The sequence below is a fragment of the Phlebotomus argentipes genome, unplaced genomic scaffold (genome assembly GCF_947086385.1).
Source record: "Phlebotomus argentipes unplaced genomic scaffold, Phlebotomus argentipes genome assembly contig_15, whole genome shotgun sequence".
Classification (NCBI taxonomy): Eukaryota; Metazoa; Arthropoda; class Insecta; order Diptera; family Psychodidae; genus Phlebotomus; species Phlebotomus argentipes.
In genome coordinates this window covers 2,556,490-2,576,833 of record NW_026776181.1, presented here as the reverse complement: position 1 = coordinate 2,576,833, position 20,344 = coordinate 2,556,490, and the positions used below count along the sequence as shown (strand labels likewise).

General features: G+C 49.4%; 4 protein-coding genes across 4 annotated transcripts; 3 read left to right on the top strand and 1 right to left on the bottom strand.

The window, feature by feature from the left end:
• Window positions 1–1,710: 1,710 nt before the first annotated feature.
• Window positions 1,711–6,561, top strand: LOC132262608 (uncharacterized). Its single transcript, XM_059761920.1, has 3 exons — window positions 1,711–2,024; window positions 2,474–4,790; window positions 4,863–6,561. The coding sequence occupies exons 1-3, from the start codon at window positions 1,742–1,744 to the stop codon at window positions 6,409–6,411; spliced, it is 4,149 nt and encodes a 1,382-aa protein (XP_059617903.1). The 5' UTR covers window positions 1,711–1,741; the 3' UTR covers window positions 6,412–6,561.
• A 321-nt stretch (window positions 6,562–6,882) lies between these two features.
• LOC132263526 (zinc carboxypeptidase-like) lies at window positions 6,883–8,426 on the top strand. The gene is made up of 4 exons (XM_059763319.1): window positions 6,883–7,681; window positions 7,744–7,900; window positions 7,957–8,087; window positions 8,166–8,426. Exons 1-4 carry the CDS (start codon window positions 6,883–6,885, stop codon window positions 8,366–8,368), a joined length of 1,290 nt encoding a protein of 429 aa, XP_059619302.1. The 3' UTR covers window positions 8,369–8,426.
• Window positions 8,427–8,574: 148 nt separating this feature from the next.
• Window positions 8,575–10,152, top strand: LOC132263525 (zinc carboxypeptidase-like). The gene is made up of 6 exons (XM_059763318.1): window positions 8,575–8,864; window positions 8,929–9,357; window positions 9,415–9,458; window positions 9,515–9,723; window positions 9,781–9,862; window positions 9,927–10,152. The coding sequence occupies exons 1-6, from the start codon at window positions 8,575–8,577 to the stop codon at window positions 10,136–10,138; spliced, it is 1,266 nt and encodes a 421-aa protein (XP_059619301.1). The 3' UTR covers window positions 10,139–10,152.
• A 3,231-nt stretch (window positions 10,153–13,383) lies between these two features.
• Window positions 13,384–20,071, bottom strand: LOC132262766 (WD repeat-containing protein 81). Its single transcript, XM_059762174.1, has 6 exons — window positions 19,964–20,071; window positions 17,264–19,909; window positions 15,824–17,128; window positions 14,433–15,743; window positions 14,067–14,323; window positions 13,384–14,002 (listed from the first exon to the last, which is right to left on the bottom strand). Exons 1-6 carry the CDS (start codon window positions 19,985–19,987, stop codon window positions 13,771–13,773), a joined length of 5,775 nt encoding a protein of 1,924 aa, XP_059618157.1. The 5' UTR covers window positions 19,988–20,071; the 3' UTR covers window positions 13,384–13,770.
• Between the last annotated feature and the right edge of the window lie 273 nt (window positions 20,072–20,344).

Sequence of the window (20,344 nt, the reverse complement as noted above, 5' to 3'; positions counted from 1 at the left end):
CGACGATCGCGGCCGCTGCTCGAGGGCGGGGAGAACCTGTGCTGATGGTGAGGATCGCGTCAGGAAGATGACTTGGAGAAGTCAAAGTCCACACGTCTTCAGATTCTGTGTCACGTTAACCCAATAGCATGAGGGACGTTTAGGGCTTGGCAAACGTAAGAAAAGATTAAGTTAGAAGATCATATCTAAAGATTGACAGGTTTTCAACTCATAATCCGTTTTTCTCGCAACTTATTCACCAATGAATGAAAAAAGTAATATCATGTAGAGTTTTGACACTCTTTATTTCTGAGTTTCATGATATTTGTCTTACACCTGACTTTATCACCTGAACTTGTTCGTGAAGTCATGAAGTCGTGAAAAGAGATAAAGAAGAAGCTTTGAATTCCATAAATTCCACTGCTAAATCCATCATGAACGATTTATAAAATTTAAAATTTCCATTCATTTTCAACTTATTCATAATTTTTCAAATATTCGATTTTTTTCTTATCTAAAAATTAAAAGGTTGCGAATTGAATATCAAAGAAAATTTATTTCTCTCTTTTTTTTAATGAAAAGCACTTTGAATTATTCTGCAATGTTGCGTGTGCAATAATTTATGTCTTATAAAAATAGTTAAAAATGCTAAGAATAGTTGCAATATAGATAAAATCTTAAGTATTCCATCAATTTTCACTCAATTTAAGACTTATCTGATGCTAAATATCTCGTGCGTCAATGGGTTAATAAGTTATACACTGAAAACCCTCATTGAGTCAACATAATTACATCGCATTTAATCACGCTTATCTTCGAGATGCAGTTTTCCAGCTGCTGATAAATTGTAGCAATTGCGAAGCAAAATAACACACATATATTCCATTCAAACTCCGTATTTATTTGCACGAGTCTCGATAACATTCGCTGAATATGATTCGCTGCGAATCGCGAGTGTCACCATGACGAGAGAAACTGGACGATATTTACTCAAAGACAATTCAGTTGAGCACGATCGTGGATCTCTTGCAGTACTGCTTGGCAGAATATTGACCAATTCGGATGTGATTTACTTTCTTAATGAGATGTAAAAAATGCAATTGAGACTGGAATCCTTTGATTATTAATTTTTTAACCAAATTCTAAGTCTTATTCACTTCAATTCGAGTTCCCTTCAAATTTATGATCTACCTATTATTATAAAAAAAATTAAAAATTTTCCTGATAAATTGCAGAAAGAAGACCCTAAATTTTTGAATGAGTTTCCTGTGAAATATTGCATGAAATTATGAGAAATCCAAAGACTATGATTTTACTTTGAGCCAAAAATCTTCTGGTTTAAAAGGTGACTGATTAAGGAATAAGATTGGACTACTAAGAAATAATCTTTAATCGCATTTCCATTCTTAATGCATGCATAATTTAAATACGTAAGTAAAAATTCACTTGATTAATTAAGTAAAACAATTAATTAAAGCTTCTAATATCAGTCAAAGCATCGTTTCATCTTCATGCGTTAAATTGTCCCAGCAAGATTTCCACAATTGCTGCTCCTAATTTAACTGTTGCATCTTTATCAGCCGCAGAATACAACAATTCTGTGAAAATGTCGCTCAGAACGCTGTTCAGTTAAATGAAACTATGCAAAGTCAGCTGTTTATCCTACAAAGTATGTTATCAAATAAATCATATCAAATGGCCGTGATCGCATTTGCATAATATTTTTGCGCGATCTTCACCTCTTCAGTCGACAGATAATCTCATGACACCAAATTGCTATAAATTGTCCAGACGCCTTGTGAATCTTTTCAGTTGCGTCTGGGATTCGCCAGTGAAAATGACTAAGTGGATCTTCGTTCAGTGTTTGTTTGCTATCTTCGTGATTGTGAATTCTTGTGATCCTGCAGAGCCTTTCGCTCACATCCTGGGCAGCGGCCGGGGCGCAGGATCAGTGTTCGATGTGGATTTCACAGTGAAGAGCGGCATCGCGAAGTCGGGCTTCGAGAACAATGTCCGCCTCGCCATGCAGATGATCGCGAAGCCTTGTAAGATTCACTGAGTCGAATTTATTCTATCACTTTGAGTAGAAATTAAAGTGCACGCTAAGTTCCAAGGCGCTATTTTGTGCTTTTCTTGCAAAATGTCGTCAAGTTCACTTTCAAGGTTAAGTACGAATTAAGTAAATTGAGAATAATTGAGAAGTGTGTATTACAATTGCAACAATGTTTCCTGCGTTTCCTGTATGATTAGATCTGCAAAATAAAATGTTCTGTTGCTGTAATCATCTGAGATTTTGTCACGTGATTGAAATGAAAATAAACAACAATGTTTTGAATATTTGATTTGTTGTTATTACACATAAAATTACGACCTTCATTGACTAGCTAAATGGAGTGTTCTTATCTATGTATATTAATTAAATTTGATTCAATAAATAATTCAAGGCGTTACTATCATTCAACTGATTTTATACCATTTTTTTTCTTATTTTCAGTTGATAACTTAACAGTTTACATTCGAATCGAGCAGTTAAATGGAACGGCGCAAAATGGCGAGAATACGGAATGCATTAAGCTCTTAAACACCTTCGAATTCCTCTTGAAATCCGATGGGAAGATAGTCTTAAGGAAGGGTTCAAGCGATGATGATATTATAAAAGTTTTAGCCAGTGTGCTTTTCTTCAACACGACCAAACTTCATGAACACGGAGATAAGAAGAAACCCTTTCACTATGCGAGTAAAGAAGAAGACGTTTACGGACGAGAGAAGATGTACTTTGTCAAGCCGCAAAGAGATGGTTTTTCAGTAGAGCAAAACTCAGATCCAATGGACTTCAATAACATGGATTTTGCAAGTGCTTCTTGGAGCAATCGCGATCATTATGATTTGGAGGAGCTCAAAATGAGTAACTATCGCAAGTATGACTTCGTGAAGAGAACTTGCACGTATTCGATGAAGAGACTCCAAACGGAGCAGCACATTTTTTTCACACCCAAGCAGCCGGAAGATTTGAAGCACTTCTTGCATACTTCCTACGACTTCCGGCTGAATGAAGAAGCAACAGTTCCTGCAGAAGTGATAAAAGAGAATCTCTTTGATTGGAAAAATCTACATGACTTCAAATTTGCCATTTCGAGACGGAAATCTGATGATAACTTTCAGTTCAATGACTTCTTGTCAAATCCTGAGAACGTGCAGAAGATAAAGAGAGAGAAGATGCTCTCCGAAGTGGAGCGAATGCTGAAGGGATTGTCTATTATTAAGGATCCTTACACACCTCCTAACATCAAACATTTCCTACTAAGTCCGGTAAGTTGGGAAATGATTGAAATTGTGGACTTCATGAAGACCTTCACTGAGGACGATTTCTCTGCAATTCACAAAATGACGCTGAAGGCGAAAGATTCCGACAATCCGTGGTTGTTGAGGAACTTTGTCGAGGTCCTGCCTTTGGTGGGAACTTCCGAAGCTGCGATATTCTGCGTGAAGTTGATCAAAGATCCAACAACAGAATTTGATCGAGATAAGATGCTGATGAATCTGGCAGGAAGCATTCGCTCATTTTCCATGTCAGTTGAAGCTCTGAACGTCCTCAAGGATCTCACAATGGCCAAAGATGCTCCTCATGTGGCGCTTCTCGCGTACGCTCGAGCTTTGATGGTGACTTATCATGAGAGTAATGAACACGTTAAAAGTTCTCTTCAATTTTACACTGACAAACTCTCAAATGCGCGAAATTACGACGAGAAGAGAACAGTTCTGGAAGCGATTGCGTGCTTAAGGTCCATAGAATTCATCCCTTTGCTGTGGAAAACTGTCTTAAGGGAGGATGAAGGTCTCAAGATTCATGCCTTGTACGCTTTAATGCAGTCCATTGGATACATGGATAACTCTCAATTCACGGATCTCCTGAATCTTGCTGTCGATCAGGAGTTGTCAACTGAAGTGAGGGCAGTTGCTGTACGAGTGTTGCTGCGCAAAATAAACAGAGAGGTGCAATTTGAGGCATTGGCGAGGAGGTTGCACGATGATCCCAATCATGAGCTGTACAACTTCTTCGCCTCGAAGGTCATGGCTATGATAGAAGAGGGAAACACACCCTCAAGTTACAAGAAGTTACTGAGGAGACTCGAACCCGAAGCGCGATCACGAGGATTTTACTTCAAAACGCAAAATAGTGCTATGGAAGACTTCGCCGTCAGCGGACATATAATCTTTGATGACGTCTCAGGAGGACTGAAGCAGGTTCAGATGGACCTTCACCAGTCGTATCAGAGGAAATATTCACTTCTCTTACGACTTGATAATGTAGAGTTCATCAGTCGATTCAATAACTTTCAAGAAGACTTCTTCGCGCAACAAGCGTTCAAGTACGAAATAAGTGTGGCCAAAGCTGCGTGGACAATCTTCTCCAAATCGTCAGAGTGTGACTTCCAGTACGCTCTGCAGAACCTCATGATGTATTTGTACCCAAATGCACAACTTTTGCCTAATGAATGGTCCAATGAGGGTTTTCTGGCTCTTGACAACACAGATTACTTCCTGCCAATGGATGCTGGGCGCCATTTCCGCCTTTTCGCACAGGCTCAACTGTTCTTCACCACCAAATTCGCCATTGTATCTGAACTCTCTGAGCATGGAGCAAAACCAGGAGTGATCTTCAGTGTCAACGCAACACTGCAAGCTTCTCGTGGGATGGAAGTGCTGAATCCCAATCTAATGGCCTTCCAGGGATCTCGCCAGATGTCACATCTTCACTTTACGAAGCAGTTTGCATTCAATTTCCACAGAATTCACCAACCCAAGATCATGTAAATATGAAATGCTCTCAATGCCTTGCTTAATACAACAATGTATTATCCTGATTCTCATATCTTTCCCAGAACTATTGCTGCTTCCAGAAGCAACGCTTTGACTCCACTCTTGAGTCTGCGGATTCAGAAACAAACTCAAGTTTATCTCAATCGTCTCAGAGAATCGTCAAACACTACGGAAGACGTTGTTGAAGTGAGTGGAAGACTTGAGTCCTTTAATTCTGATGGATATCTCACTGAAGGAGATTGGCAAGACTTGGGAATTAATTATGGGATCAGGATGTTTTCCTACAAGCCTTCTCCAAGTGGGAAAATTCTTGCACAGTCGCTCTCCGAGATGCTGTACAGGAAACCCTTCTCGGGAATGTTCAGTGCGCCTCTTGGAGATATCATCGTCTCGCTAATGAGCTTTATTCAGTGGAACTTCTTCCTGCCCGGCGATTATGGTGTGGATTTGTTGGCTCACATGAGACCCAGTGACATCTTTGACACTTCCAAGATTCAAATTAAGATCCAATCGCAGGGAGTGTTTTACGAGTTCCTGGACAATAAGGATAATGTGAGAGTTAAGTATCTCCACGTAAAAATTGAAGATGTTGTGGCGAGAATGCCAGCAGAAGGTCCAACGTCCTCTATTTGTCTGAAATTCGAGACTTTCTGGCGAGAAATGCCAGAATGGAGACTTCAGATCCTGTTCGGAAGCTACCCTGAAAAGATCGCAAAGTGCGTCACCGATCAAAGCAACATTCTCATTGAGTCTTCCTCCAAGTTCACTGGGGAGCAAATTGAGTTTCACCACCAGAAGCACCTGACTTACGCTCAATGTCGTGCGCAGACGGAAATGTTGGCAGAAGAGGCAGAAAATTGTTACACTTGCGCAACAGCTGCCACGATGCTGAGAGACATTATGGTTTGGCTGCACTACAAGAATCTGCCGTCAGGGTTTGAGAACTTCTTCAGAAGCCTGGGAATGTGGGTATTCGCGAATTCCGGCGGTTTTCACGAAGCCACAGATGATGAAGTGAGATCCGTAGGAGAGATTCAGATCGGCATTTATCGTCCGATGGATTCTGATGAGGACTTTGAAATGACTCTGTACGCGCCAGAAAACAGCTACACTGTGAAAGGATCATCAAAATGGCTCCTCCTCGAGAATTCTGCCATCCAAAGTGTTCAACACTTGGCTAAGTACTTCTTGCCTTTCCCAGTCTGTCGCATTCTTCCGCAAGATTTGGGAAACAAGACTTACACCGGGATAAACATGTCCCTCAAACCTTGGGTTCAACTGGCGCAAATTAACTCCAAAACACTCGTCTATGCTTATCGGCTTCCTGGCGATCAATTGGCCATCAAAGTTCAATATGGTCCGCAGGAAATTTTGATTTTTCCACGAGAGAACGAATGCGGAAAGCACAGAATTATTGTCAGTGAGGACGATATAGACAGGATGCCACTAAGTTTCAGCAAAAACAGACTCTCTATAATCACGATCGGTGACACAGTCTTCGTCCTGAGCAACTTCTTATGGAGTTCAGGCGATATGATTGGCTACAACGGCAGGAGTATCTTTATCAGAGGCGACATCAGTGGTAGAAACGAAGGCCTTTGCTTCAGGTAAACAATACTGTGAACATAAAGATTAGCCTGTGATTTAATTACACTCGTGCGAAAACAAGTAATACTCACTCTAAAATGTCAGAAAATCTTGTATTTATAGTTCGAAAGGATTAAATAATAAGAATAAATGATATTCCTTCTTATTCTGCAACTGTTTTGTTGTTAAAGATCCTAAATAATCTCCTGGTTTACGGTTCTACAGTTCATTCATTCGTGCACCTCTTCTCTTCCAACGTCAATATTTGGAGAGGGATTAGTAGTGCAAGTCACAATTCCGCGTGATAACCACATTTCGCATGTTTTTATTCAGAATTCCCCAGCATCGAAATACAATTTGTTATTCAATCAGGAGCCCAAAGCTCAGAGATCCATCATGATTGGCCTTATCAGTTCTCTGTGGCCGCTGATTTATTGGTGTGATAGAAGAGGTGCGATTGACTCGTTCCACGCCTGTTCTGGCGGGAGGCTATAAATGCACGCCGCACTCTCCGGAGAGCGATCATTTGTCCGGGACGAGATGAAAATCGCGATCGTGTTTGTGGGCCTGCTGGCCTTAAGTGTCGCCGAGAAGGCGCGCTTCGACAACTACCGAGTGTACAAGCTCACAGTGACCAGTGATGAGCAGCTGATGCGGATGCAGGAGCTGGAAGATCAGGACCGTGGATACCTGTTCTGGGATTATCCGTCTGCCGTGGGCCAGGAAGTGGACATCATGGTGCCGCCGCACAAGCGGCCCGACATCGAAGAGTTCTCCACCGCCAATGGCATCCCGATGGAGCTGAAGATCAATAATGTGCAGCAGCTGATCGATCAGGAGAATCCTCTGGTGCGTCCGCGCGCCTTCGGCTGGACCGCTTACTACCGCGTGCACGAGATCTACGCCTGGCTGGACCACATCATTGAGGAGTTCCCGCAGCAAGTGACGGGATTCGTGGCCGGTCGGTCCCATGAGGGACGCGATATTCGTGGCCTCAAGATCTCCTACAAGGCTGGCAACAAGGGCATGGTGATCGAGGGACACATCCATGCGCGCGAGTGGATCTCCTCCGCCACGGCCACGTACGTGATCAACGAGCTGCTCCGCTCCAACGATCCCGAGATCCGGGACATTGCTGAGAATGTGGACTGGTACATCATCCCAGTGACGAATCCTGACGGCGTAGAGTACACCAAGGATGAGAATCGCATGTGGCGCAAGACCAGACGTCCCAATGCTGGATCTACGTGTGTGGGAACCGATCCCAACAGGAACTACGCCTACAACTGGATGCGTAAGTGCTGCGACAGGAGTGTGCTTTTACGCTATGATTGATGAGACAATTTTCTTGTGCAGAGGGAGGCGCCAGCACCAATCCCTGCAGTGAGACCTACGCTGGTCCCAATGCCTTCTCCGAGTCCGAGACCAGAACTGTCACGGACTACGTGAACTCTGTCATTGAGAACATTCGCGTCTACGTCTCCTTCCACAGCTATGGCCAGTACATTCTCAGGTTAGTTAGCTCAGAATGCGTAAAGATCATCTAATCAACTGTGCTTTGTTCAAAAGCCCTTGGGGACACACAACGACTCAGGCACCAAACCATGCTGATCTCATGGCGATCATGGAAGCCTCCAGAACCAGGATTCAGGCCGTTTATGGCACTCAGTACACCATTGGACCCACTTCCACGACACTCTGTAAGTAGAGCTGGGACTCACATCACAATTGCTATCTGTTATCCTGCAGCTCTTGATATTTGATTTCTTTTTCTCCAGACGTTGCCTCTGGAACTAGCCACGATCACTTCTACGGTGAGGCGTCCAACAACATCAGAGTGGCGTACACTTTCGAGTTCCGCGACAGAGGATCGTATGGCTTCATCCTCCCGGCCAGTCAGATCATCCCGAACGCAATCGAGACGGTGCAAGGCCTCATCGGCTTCGTGCAGAAGACCAGGGAGCTGGGCTACTTCGACTAGAATCGATGTCACAACACGAGGTATCACTGTACAGTACACGGTGTAAATAAAGAGCATAAATAACACTATCAGGCCACTCAATTACCTGACAAGGTAGCGGATGATCATATCAGCGGGGCTAGAGCTCTCCCGCGGCGGTAATATAAGAGCCAATTCAAGTGGATGAGTGATCAGTTCACTGGGGATTAGCTGTGGATTTAGCGACAATGAAGCTGTGGCCGATTCTGTTGATCTGCTTGGCCGGAGTTCTGGGTCAGGAGCAAGTGAAGTTCAGTGACTACCGTGTGTTCTCCGTCACGCCACAGAGTGAAGATCAGCTGAAGGCGCTGAGGAAGTTGGAATTCGAAGTCACTCCGTCATTCGACTTCTGGGCAAGTGCTAAGAATGTCGGCCAGAAAGCAGACATCATGGTGGCTCCCGGGCAGATGGAGGACTTCAAACTGTTTCTAGAGGAGAATAACCTTGAGGCGTCAGTGAAGATCGAGGATGTCCAGAAGTTCGTGTCTATTTGCAGCACCCTTGAAATTATTTCCCAATTCACCTTAATCTTATCTGCCCAGACTTATCGATAACGAGCGTCCTGCAATCGCCCCGCGCGCCAGTGATATGGAGTGGTCAGATTATCACTCTCTGGAGACCATCTTCGAGTTCCTGGACGACAAGATCGCCGAGAATCCTGGCGTCGTGTCCAACATCGAGATCGGACGCAGCACTGAAGGACGTCCAATGAGGGGAGTTCTGATTTCTTACGGGCAAAATAATCCGGGAGTCTTCATTGAGGCCAACACTCATGCTCGCGAGTGGATCACTTCGGCCACCGCTACGTACGTTATCAATGAGCTCCTCACCAGCCAGGACGCGGACGTGAGGCGCATTGCCGAGAGCTATGATTGGTATATCTTCCCAATGGTGAATCCCGATGGCTTCGTTTTCTCCAAGACGCACAACAGACTCTGGAGGAAGACGCGATCGCGTCAGGGAGTGATCTGGTGGGTAAAATCTCTGCTTCCCGGAATGTTACGTTGATATTTTCCTTCCCCTTCCAGCCATGGCGTTGATCCCAACAGGAATTGGGCATACGAATGGCAACGTGAGTAGCAAAGCATAAAAGCCTCTTCCGCATAGTTTACCTTGGCTCTCTTTCAGCCGGACCTCCTGGAGCCAGCGATGACATCTGCTCCCTGACCTACGCTGGACCTGAGCGCTTTTCCGAGCCCGAAGTGCGATCCGTGGGTAATTTCGTCAATGACAACCGGGAAAAGATCCAGGTGTTCCTGTCCTTCCACTCCTATGGACAGGTGCTGCTCTATCCCTGGAGCTATGTCGCCGAGGACACTCCAGACACGACCAACCATGTGAGTTTTTCCCAGCACTCTTCCCATACAAGAGGGAATTAAGCGTTTCCCTTGCAGGTCACCATTGGAAATGCCATGGCAGACGCTATCAGAACCCTCGAGGGCACTGAGTACGAAGTCAAGAGCTCCTACAACCTCTGTGAGTAGATGAGACTGCGAAAATCCCTCCTGATCACTCACTTCACTGGCTAAATCTCTTGCAGATGAGCATTCCGGGACCGCCATTGACTACACTTACGGCACGGCTGGCGTGAAGATCTCCTGGACGTTCGAGTTCCGCGACCAGGGAACTTACGGCTTTGTCCTGCCGCCGCAGTTCATCATCCCGAACGCCATGGAAACCATGAGATCTCTGCCAGCATTGCTGGACGAGAGCACTCGGCTGGGCTACATCACGCGCAGTCCAACAAAGTAACTCCTCAATAAAGCCTCAGGAATTTATTAAATCTTGCTTGTATTTTTCAATCGTCGGATTTTTCAGGCAAATTCGGAAGTGTGGCTCGGATTTGAGCCACCTTATCTCCCACCCTTTGACTAGGAGAGTTTAAGCTCAATATCACCGGGAGTGACTGTCGTATTTCAGCCAATAATGACTGTCAGACGGGAATGAATGAACGCATCGCTGTTGAATGAATTTCTCTCTCTTCTCTACACGTGCACTTGAACTTGGGCGGCATTCCGCAAGTATGAGCGCCTGGTAGCGCGGGAAAAACTGCTGAAACTCGAGTGAGAGGCGGCCACGCACCAGCGCGCTTCTGACCATGTTGAGCTGGCGTCCGGGGGACTCCCGCCAAGCCGCTGATTTCGGGGAAACTTTCGAAATGTTTCCCCTGAAAGATTGACGCGTGCAAAGACGCTCCGGGACGGCGCGTCCGGGAGGCGTCTGCGGGGGCGCCGCGCGGGAATTTCGGGGAAATGCCTGGCGAGTCCCCCCATGGAGGGCCCCCGCCCACGTGACCCAGAGCGAGATGGCTGCGTGGAGGCCGCGTCATGGCGGAGATGCCGTCTCATTCCGGATCGAGTGGCGAGGCCGGCTTCACTAGTTGTCACTTGTTTTCCCCCTCATCACGCGCCACCAGGCCAGCAGAAGCGGCCGCTGCGCCGCTCGCACACTTTCCTATGCCGAACGGCCGCGCGTGACGTCACGGTGGCCTCTGCGGCCCTGGTGCGCGAGTCCAAAGGCGTCCGTAAGTTGTCCCATGCAAAATCCCACCACGAGAGCGTTTTCTCGCCGAGCTCTTCCGGCCAGCGGAATCCGAGGCTCCCTCTGGGGGCGGAGGCGCGCTCGGAATGCGTCGGACTCTGGAGAGAGAGAAAAGAAATTCGAAGAATTCCAAACTCGTTTCAACTGCTATGCCACGCGGAACAGGCGCCCAAAGCCGCACGCGCGCGACCTTCGCCATCCGGAGACGGCGTGCGACCTGGCCCAGGAGCGCCCCCGGGGACATCTGCTGCCCTGTGACTCGGCTACATTACTCTATCTGCAATTTTTTTCCTTCACCTTCAACCCTTTCGACTTCCCTTCGTCGGGATTTTGTGCTCTTTTTTCTGACGCGCGCCGGCAAAATGTCGAATATTTAACCGAATAGCATGCGGATGCAAGAAGCGGCAGGAAAACGTCGCCTGCTGCTCTTGGGAGGCAGCCCGAAGGACTCTGCTGTTGTCCTGACGACGACTCGAGGTTGTGAAAAAGAACTCCCTCTCGGAGGAGTGAAGCGGCAGAAAGAGGGAGCAAAAAGACGTGCTCGGGAATGTCGGGAAGTCCTTCTCGGCTCTTCTGCTCTTCCAGCTGCGCTGAGTTGCTTCTGGAATCGTTTTGTGCTATTTGCATGCTCAGGAATTTAACCCCTTCACCCAATTTCCCAGTTCCTGCCGCGAGGAGAAGTTAGACCTGGAAATCTGGCAGCAAGTGGAAAATTATGAATAGAAATATAAACTTAATGTGTCCAGTGAAGAATTCTCGTCTTTCTCATGCACGCCGGGAATGCGCAGCTTTTTTGTGATCTCGCGAGTTCAATTTTCGAAAATGCTCAAAATTTCTCACGCAGTAAAAAAGGGGTTCTTTAATAAAAAATTTTTTTCAAACATCAATATTTCGGCTAATTTTTCGATTTTTACTTACAAAATTTAATGATATATTTTGTTAAAGTTCGAATTAAGACGAATTTTTCACTTTTTCCAAGACTTTTTCGAAAAAGGTGATGAAAAATACATTAAAAACCAAATTTACTTTCATTTTTCACTTTTTATTTATTTTAAATATTGTTAATTATTTTTTATGTCTTCTTTTCTGGAATTTCAAGGTTCTTTTTGAAATGTGTCTAAAGCAACTTCGGATTCTCGTGAAGTCAAAAAGAAATGCTCGAATCCCAGATTTTCGGGCGCCAGTCGCAGAGGCGTTGCGATTTTAAACGTGAAATGCTCAGAATCGCTCGTGAGCAACTTTTCTTGCTCGTCGAGCTGCACCTTATTTTGTGTGATTTCGCTCGGGCGCCCGGGACGCCAGAGAGCGCAGGAAGTCGCCGAGAAGCGAGTTCCGGGGAAGTCTGGGGAAGTGACTCGAGCGCCGGCGTGTCGCCGGAAGAGGAGCCCAGAAGGCCGCACTGGCCGCGAGCCTGGTAATCAATGCGGCCCCGATACGTCAATAGCTCGGCGCGCCGGCGCCTCTTCTGGCCGCCTGCTCGCCACTCGATTGCCAGTCGCATCAATTCGATCCGCAGCGCCGAGAATCTCGTCCGACTGCGTGCGCGCGGCGGCGCGCTGGCGCTTCTGGCGGCCTGGTGGCGTGACTGGTTAGAAAGTGCTCGTTCGGTTAAATATAATGCCGCAGCCCGGACTCTCCTCGGGCCTCTCGCTCGCACCCATCACTGACCCGCCCCAACCGGTGCTCCGCTCTGGGTGACCCGCGAGTCGTGGCCGCTGCTTTGCAACATTGTCCTCGACTATCCTCTTGTTACCAAGCGGACAGAATTTCAGCCGCCGCTCGCGCCCGTCACAACACTGGCGCTGCGCACACCAGCGCGCGCCCACCAACACACACGCGCAGATTCGGGCCTGGCCCACGGGCCAGACAGAGACAGAGCCGAGAGTTCATTCCCCGCGCGCTCGCGCTCTTTTCCCGCCTCGCTCGCCGGCAGTTTCTCCAACTCTGCGCCTCGCATACGACAGACATTCCCCGGAATTCTCACGCCAAATGTTCTAAGCCGCCTCGCGAGGGGCCAACAGCGCGATTTCCGCGCCGGCTTTCGCACCACAATCTCCTCAATTCGTGGCGGGAAGGCAATTTGATGATTTTCCGGAATCAAAATCGATTTCATCATCGAATTTATCTCGTTCCGACGTTTTTACAGAAACTTGTGCAAGACTTAATTCGACCACTTCTTGCTACTCGATTGACTTGAAATTTGGCACACGATTATATTTCGGTGTACCTTTTTCATCGCATCAAAATTTTCGTTAAATTTTGAAAATTGCATTTTCAGTTCTGATGACTTAAAAATTTGTAAATTTTTATTGTGACAAATTCTTCAAATTAGACGACGAAATTTTGGAAATTTATATGAAATTGTGCCAAGTTTCTCATATTTCATATGAAAAAATGTCTTTTTAACGCATAAATTCACTTATATTGACCTCAATTATAGTTTCTCTTACATGGAGTTGCAAATTTAGGAAATCTTGTGAAATTTTGACTCATTTCTTCGTTGGGAAATCTTCTTGAAGAGCTGTTTTCTAACAGATGTGAACCTCTTGTTCTGAAAAGACCTGCAAAAGAGCCACGAAATCCGCTGAAAGCTGCAAGCGTTGACAATCGAGCACTCGGCCTAATATCTTCCCCTTGGCAAGTAAAACGATTGCTTCTCATCACTAAACTGGTGTATATTTGCAAGATAATAACTTCACAGCATATAAATAAACGAGAGAGTGAATAAAAGGAATCATTTGGAACGTTTACTTGTGGGTGGATTAACTGAGTATCTAAAAGGACAACAAAAATAAATCACATACTTTCCATACAGCTAAATGCGCCTCTGGTCGCTGGACAGCTCAGCAGATGAGCGTGATGTTGCCGCTGTCGCTGCCCACGAGCAGCATGCGGTTCAGCGGCAGTGCCACGAGGCTCGTCAGCACGCCCTTCAGCGTGTCCGAACGCAGCTTCGTGACGAGGAAGGACGTCTCGGGCTGGATGCCGGAGTACACGCAGATCTTGTTGGCCGGCGTGCCGGAGATGAGCTCGGGACTGTTGTAGAAGAGGCAATGAGTGGGCTCGGCAGGATTCCTGCAAAGCAATCGACGCGGATTAGAGAGGCTGACGATGGGGATTCGGCCCAGGAGTCACTTACTTTAGATGGAACTGGAGACTGCCGTCGTGGGCGCTCCACACGGAAATACTGTGATCCAGGCTGGAGCTGATCACTTGGTGATCATTCGGCGCCGCCAACTGCAGCAGTTCGCCGTCGTGCGGACGCCAGGTGGCCAGGATCATGCCCGTTCGGCTGTCTAGCACTGTCAGCTGGCCAGAACTCAATCCCACGGCGACCCACGTTCCGGAAGGCGACACTGCCATGCAGCGAACAGATCCTGTAGCACTTTGCGTCAGCTGAAAGGTAATCGAGAGTCATTAGCCGACATTTTCTTAAAACTAGAAACACTGTTTCAATCTCTCTTTTTCTGTCCAATCTTCTTTCCATTTTGGGATGTAAACTCACCTTCCAGTCGATCACGTAAGACAAATCGCGCGCGTCGATGATCTTTACGGACGCGTCCGCGGTTCCAGCGAGCACGAGCGGACTGGGCGCAGGGAATGTGCGCACCACAGAGACTGGGCTGTGCCTTGTGGCGTCCAGCTGACCCATCAAGCTGCCCACGAAGGGATCCCACAGATGCACGCACGAGTCGCACGACACCGCGAGGCGCAGCGAGTCGAGGAAGGCCAGCGAGTGCACGGACTTCCGGTGGTTGGTGTACGTGTACTGACACGTGGACACCTTGGAGCCGTCGCCCTCGCTGCGCAGACTCCACAGCTTCACCGTCTTGTCCTTGGACGCTGACATGAAGCTGTTCTCGTTGTCCAGCGCCAGGATGCTGCGCACGGAGTTCGCGTGGCCGGCGTAGCTCTGCAGCTTGATCTGCTTCAGGTTCAGATGGTTGTCCTTGTCGGAGCGCCCAATCTCGTGCTCCCAGTACGCCAGCCAGTTTCCCCTGAGATGCCTGGTCGTGCTCACGTGGTCCATCTTGTACGTCACCATATTCAGCACCTCCATCACACCCATCTCCGGCGCCCTGGCGCTCCTCACCTCGATTCTGTTGCCCACCACAGCCGTGCCGAAGCTACTGCCCTCGCCCTCGTCGGCCTTCGACGTTCCCGGCACGGGAAGCCTCAGCGAATCGCTGTGCTGCTGTCTGTCCGCGGACGGCGCAGCTTCCGGCTGCTCAAATTCGTGACAGAGATTGAGGATCAGCGCGAGATTCTTCACCGTTTGCTGCATTACAGTCTCGCCGAGGAAGTTGAGGAATGGCACGTAAGCCATGTGCGCGAGATTCGGCGTGAACACGTCCCGGATCTCCTCCAACACCTTCTCTCTAATTGACTGACTCTTGATCTCCGCCGCGGCGGCGTCCAGCGGCGGCGACACTCCATCCAACGACGTGTTGATTTTGGCAATGGAGAACTGCAGCGGAGAGCCTTGCAGCGTCCACTCCTGGATGCCGCCGTCCCTCTTCACCTCCTCATACAGGTCGTCCTGCACAGGACTGCACTCACTGCCCGCCTTCGTGTCGCTCACAGACAAATTCTCCACCACGCCATACGCTTTGTCGAAGATGAGGAAGAAGCGCTGCAGCGCCGGAACGCATAGATGCTCGCGCGTCATCTCGCGGCCAATCCTGATGGACAGCACGTAGAGCGTGTCTAGCAACTTCCGTGCAATCACATTCCTGGCGAGGAATCCGTTCGGCATCGGGCATCGGCTGGAACAGATCTTGATGATGGGATGAACAATCGACTGGAGAATCATGTCCTGGAAAAAAACAAACGAAACAGTAGCTTTAAACTTGCTCTGAGAGAAAAATGGACTGAAATTCAAGAAGACGAACTCACGTGCAACTGATCCATGATGGTGGAGTCGCTGAGACAGGGCACCAGGTACTTGACGAGCTGAAGCGAGCTGATAAGCGCTCCCTCGAGACTCGGCGTGATGCGTTTCTTGCAGAGAATGATCAATTCACTCACGTGCGGGAGATATTGCAGCAGGATTAGCTGCTCGCCGAAGAGAGCAGCAATGGCCGTGAGACACTCGAGGATCTTGGCAGCGCTGTAGTCTCCAGCCACTCTTCCACAGGCGATGGAGAAGCTGTTGATGTCCGCGTGCGGCCTGGAGTCGTCCGGCAAGAGATTCTCCTGGCCCACATAGCACAGCGTCAGCATCTTCAGCAGATTCCGCGTGAGATAGCGCGCCGTGAGCACCGGCCCGAGACGATGCGACAGCCAAATGAGACTCTCAGCGCTCATCTCTGAGATCCTGCTAGACTTCCGCGCGCGCTCGTGCGGCTTCTCCGCGGCAATCTCATTGGAGTCCACGCTCTTGCGGCTGCCAACCTCGCAGCCGATCGAGAACACCTGATCACTCCGCCTGACAGAGTGCGGAATGGGAATTGTGGGCGACTTGGGATCATCATTCTCCACCACGGAATCCTCTGTCACTTCCTCCGCCTGTGCGTGATTTAACTGCAACTCTGACACGCTGCCGTCCGACTTGAACTCCAGCTGATCCATCAGGTGCATGATGTTCTTCTCAGCGTCCTCCTCACCGTCCATCTTCGACGCCTCCTCGTGCTCGAAGAAGAACAGTCCGTCCTGATCCGACGATGAGCTATCCTTCAGCGCTGCCCTGTCTTCCGCCCCAGAGTCCGGAGAGTTGGGCTCATCGCTCAGCTTCGGGCCTCTGTTCGCCTTCACGCGATGCCTGGCATCGTGGCAGTGCAGCGCCGGTGCATTCTCCGGCTCCTTGTAGCCGCCCACAGCCTCAATGAGAGGCGCTATGAAGTTGCCAAGAAAGACCCGCAAGCCAAATCGCACGATGAGTCGCAAGAGGAAGCTGTGGTGGTACAGTTTGACAGACTTTTTGCTCCTGAACGACGCGTTTGTTCCCGAGCGCGCCATGTCGAAGTTTATTGGGGCGCCGCCGTCGGAGTCATAGAGACGCAGCAGCGGCAGCAGCAGGTGCTTACGTGTCTCCTCTGGACCTAGAACAGCTGCCAGCGGATCGAAGAGATACCATGCGGCCAGAATTGCGGTGTCCTCGTGCGACATGAGCTCCACTATGTGCGGCAGAAGTAACTCCACTGCGGAGAACTGCTCGTTGCCGATAGGCTCCAGGATAGAATCGATTAGACTCACGCACGCCTTTTTTGAGGAACAAAAGCAAATGATTAATATTCGTGCGTTTATACAAATTGATAACAAGTGAGCCAATGCAAGTCAGAATTCAATTCTGACTAAAACTGAGTATGTTTTAAGGCTTTTAACCGCTTCTCTTACCTTCACTCTGCACTCCGCCATCCTCCGGCGGAAGGCCATGCGCGTCCGATCCACTGTCTCGTACTTGGCGCAGTCCTTGCCATCACACTCGAAGAAGGTGTTCATTTCCAGGAGCCTGGCGGCGCCGCGGAAGCGCTGCAGCGTCTCGACGGTGGCGAAGACGCCAATATAGGACGGCGGGAAGGGAAAGAGAGCATTCGCGAGCAACGGTTGCAGGATCTGGTGAGCCGACGGGATGGGCAGGCCCTTCTCCGTGATGATTGCCTCGTCAGCCGTGAGCTGGAGGAAGAGCTGGACGGGATACTGGACGCAGGCAGGCAAGCTCGACTTCTCCGCCTTCACGATGCTGCGACATGTGGCCAGGCGCTGCTCGAACGTCCCGCCGCACGCCGCCGAGTTCAGCGGGCGCATCTTGTGCGGAAGGCAAATCTCCACGATGAGACAGCCCAGGATTTGCAGCTCGCGCAGTCGGTGCTCAGCGATGATCTGCTTGTAGTTCCTCGTGGACTTCTGGACGATCTGGTTCTTGTGCTTCAGATTGAGCAGACGCTTGTTGTGCTTCAGACTCGCCTCGTAAGTCTCCGAGAAGATTCTGTTGGTGAAGGAGCCGGAATCTGTCTCGCCTGCTATGTAGGAAGCGCTGGATCGAGATGGAATCTCCACTTTTGGCGAATTCTCGCCGTCGCTGAGGAAAGTTTTGCGCAGAAAAACGTCAACAGCCTCCACGGCTATCAGCTGCGACACGGGATTGTAGTCCTTGGGCAAGATGATTGTCTTCTGCACGTTCTGATAGCAACTCATGGATCTCTCGATGCTGATGGACATGTCCTCGGGGATCACTCGCGTCGTAGTTACTTGCCGCGAAGGCGTATTCTCTCTGTGCGGCTCTCCAGGCTGCGTTGTGAGATCCTCAGAGCTCCTCGTGAGCCTTCTCTTGGACGTCTCGGCTATTTGGCTGTGGATTCTTGGCTGGTTCTTAGACAGCCACACATTGGGGATCACTTTAGGTGGGTGGGCGTGCGTGAAGAGCTGCACAACGCCTCGCTGGCAGAGGTTCTGGTGATCGTCCACCATTGAGAGGCAAACATTCTTAGCCTTCACGGCCGCCGCGCCACTCAGTTTGTGGCCAAAGGTCAAGTCTATCCAGTTGTGCAGCCTCTCGGACACATAAGTGCTTTCCAGCGCCTCGCGGTGCTTCGTGACGAAGTCCTCAGGGCAGCTTGCCCAGGCGGGCACCTCCAAATCCGGCAGATCCTCGTGGATGCTCTTGAAGACGCTGGCGTCCGTGAAGAACTCCGGGATGCATTCGTCCGGTGTCCACTCCTGCAGGCGTTGGATGGACGCCGGATATTCGGCCGGCACCCACACCGTGCGCACGTGGCGACACAGGACGCTGCGCGGCGTTCGCCTGGCCATGTACACGTAGAACGTGATGTCAGACAGCACGTCGGACACGTGGTGGGGAATCTCGGCGCCATTCAGCGGCTGGAACGTAAGATCTAGCTGAGCATCTCCCTTGTTCAGACGGTATTTCGACTTGGAAAGATCGCGCCAGTTGTTGCCGTTGCGGAAGACGAAGTCGCTGACCCAGGGCATGATATGGTGGTGTCCGGGTACGCCGATGCGGCGTCCGGCGAAGTTGTTGAGGATTGTGAGGTAGTCGAAGTTGGATAGCTGGCCGCTGCACCACATCTCGCAGCAGTCGCGCAGCGAGTACGAGGGCGCTCCCAGTTCCGGAGGCGGCGCGAAGACGCTCCTCTTCTTGCCGGGCGAGGAGTTCGCGGGCAGGAGGTCATACACCTCCTCCGTGTCGCTCTCCAGCTGCAGAATGTTAGCCTCGATGCGCGGCATCACCTGCAGCCAGAGGTTCTCCGTGAGGTAAATGTCACCGAGCGTGATGTCGCCCAGCAAAAGTCCCTTCCGGTGCATCGCCTTCATGATGTTGCACAGCTGGTAGATGAGGAAGAGCGGCTTGTTGTGCGACCTCTCCAGGATGGCCGGGCTGTATGTGATGCAGTCCTGGAGGGTGTTGCTCAGCGCCAGGTCGTGAATGACGAAAAAGTGGCTGTTGCTCTCGATGGTCGCTAACACAGGGTAGAGATTCGCGTCGGCGTTCTCCTGGCTTTCGCTGCACGCCGCCAGCGCCTCCGCGTCGGACACTCTGTCCAGCTTTGCGTGCACCACCGGGCAGCCGTACGTGCGGGTCACCGCCTCGCGCAGCACCACGTCGTACGGCACGAGATTCACGGACTTGTCGCTCCGACGGATGCTCTCGGCGGCGTCCCGTCTCTCGCCCTGCGACTCCACGTGGCGCTTGTACGCCGCCCGCCACAGGTTCTTGTGGTTGCTCTGGCTGACGTAGTGCAGGATCTGGGAGTAGGACAAGGGCATCTCGCCGTCGATGGGCTCATGGCGAACGCGCGGCAGCGGAATCACCTTGTGCGTGTACTTCTTCAGGACGCTCACGTAGAGCCGTGACCAGTGCGGGTCCGCACCGAAGTCCGCCCAGTCCTCAATTGGGTTCTGGTAGGTGGGGAAGGGGATGAGCTTGCAGTATTTGGCCAGGAACTTGATCCAGGTGTTGCTGGCGAGAATCTCAAAGCGATTCGCCACTTTGGTCTCACATATTTGGCGTTTGGGCACTCCCTGCAAACGACACATTCAGCACAGCAGCCGGAGGATATGCAGAGAACTACTCACCAGCTGCTCCGTCAGCACTTCCATGGTTTTTCACGTTTTTCACGAGGAAAATGCAAAATAAACATCACACGGAAAATAAAAATAATCCAACTTGACACTTCTTCGCCCTTCAACTGCCTTCAGCGCCACGAGTGACTGGTGTTTGAGGTTGTGCTTTCAAAAACGCACCGTTAATCACATCAATTCGTTCTATTTATTCTTCAATTTTATATTTAAAATACTTCTAATAGAAAAAAATACATTTACAAGGCACAAGAAATTACAAAATAAGTAGTAAAATAATTCCAATTAAAATTTTTATTCCTGGCTGAAAAAGAACTGCTGAAAATCACTCAATTGAGACGACGAGGATCTCTTTTTATCGCCGCTCAGCTTAATTTA

Excerpts from the sequence above, each read along its gene's own strand:
- LOC132262608 (XM_059761920.1), top strand. The coding sequence starts at position 1,742 with ATGACACCAAATTGCTATAAATTGTCCAGACGCCTTGTGAATCTTTTC. Across the intron at positions 2,025-2,473 it reads GCAGATGATCGCGAAGCCTT|TTGATAACTTAACAGTTTAC; the intron begins GTAAGATTCACT and ends TCTTATTTTCAG. Across the intron at positions 4,791-4,862 it reads ATTCACCAACCCAAGATCAT|AACTATTGCTGCTTCCAGAA; the intron begins GTAAATATGAAA and ends TATCTTTCCCAG.
- LOC132263526 (XM_059763319.1), top strand. The coding sequence starts at position 6,883 with ATGCACGCCGCACTCTCCGGAGAGCGATCATTTGTCCGGGACGAGATG. Across the intron at positions 7,901-7,956 it reads TATGGCCAGTACATTCTCAG|CCCTTGGGGACACACAACGA; the intron begins GTTAGTTAGCTC and ends TTTGTTCAAAAG. Across the intron at positions 8,088-8,165 it reads ACCCACTTCCACGACACTCT|ACGTTGCCTCTGGAACTAGC; the intron begins GTAAGTAGAGCT and ends CTTTTTCTCCAG.
- LOC132263525 (XM_059763318.1), top strand. The coding sequence starts at position 8,575 with ATGAAGCTGTGGCCGATTCTGTTGATCTGCTTGGCCGGAGTTCTGGGT. Across the intron at positions 9,358-9,414 it reads TCGCGTCAGGGAGTGATCTG|CCATGGCGTTGATCCCAACA; the intron begins GTGGGTAAAATC and ends TTCCCCTTCCAG. Across the intron at positions 9,863-9,926 it reads CAAGAGCTCCTACAACCTCT|ATGAGCATTCCGGGACCGCC; the intron begins GTGAGTAGATGA and ends AATCTCTTGCAG.
- LOC132262766 (XM_059762174.1), bottom strand. The coding sequence starts at position 19,987 with ATGGAAGTGCTGACGGAGCAGCTG. Across the intron at positions 15,744-15,823 it reads CCATCATGGATCAGTTGCAC|GACATGATTCTCCAGTCGAT; the intron begins GTGAGTTCGTCT and ends GTTTTTTTCCAG. Across the intron at positions 14,324-14,432 it reads CTTACGTGATCGACTGGAAG|CTGACGCAAAGTGCTACAGG; the intron begins GTGAGTTTACAT and ends ATTACCTTTCAG.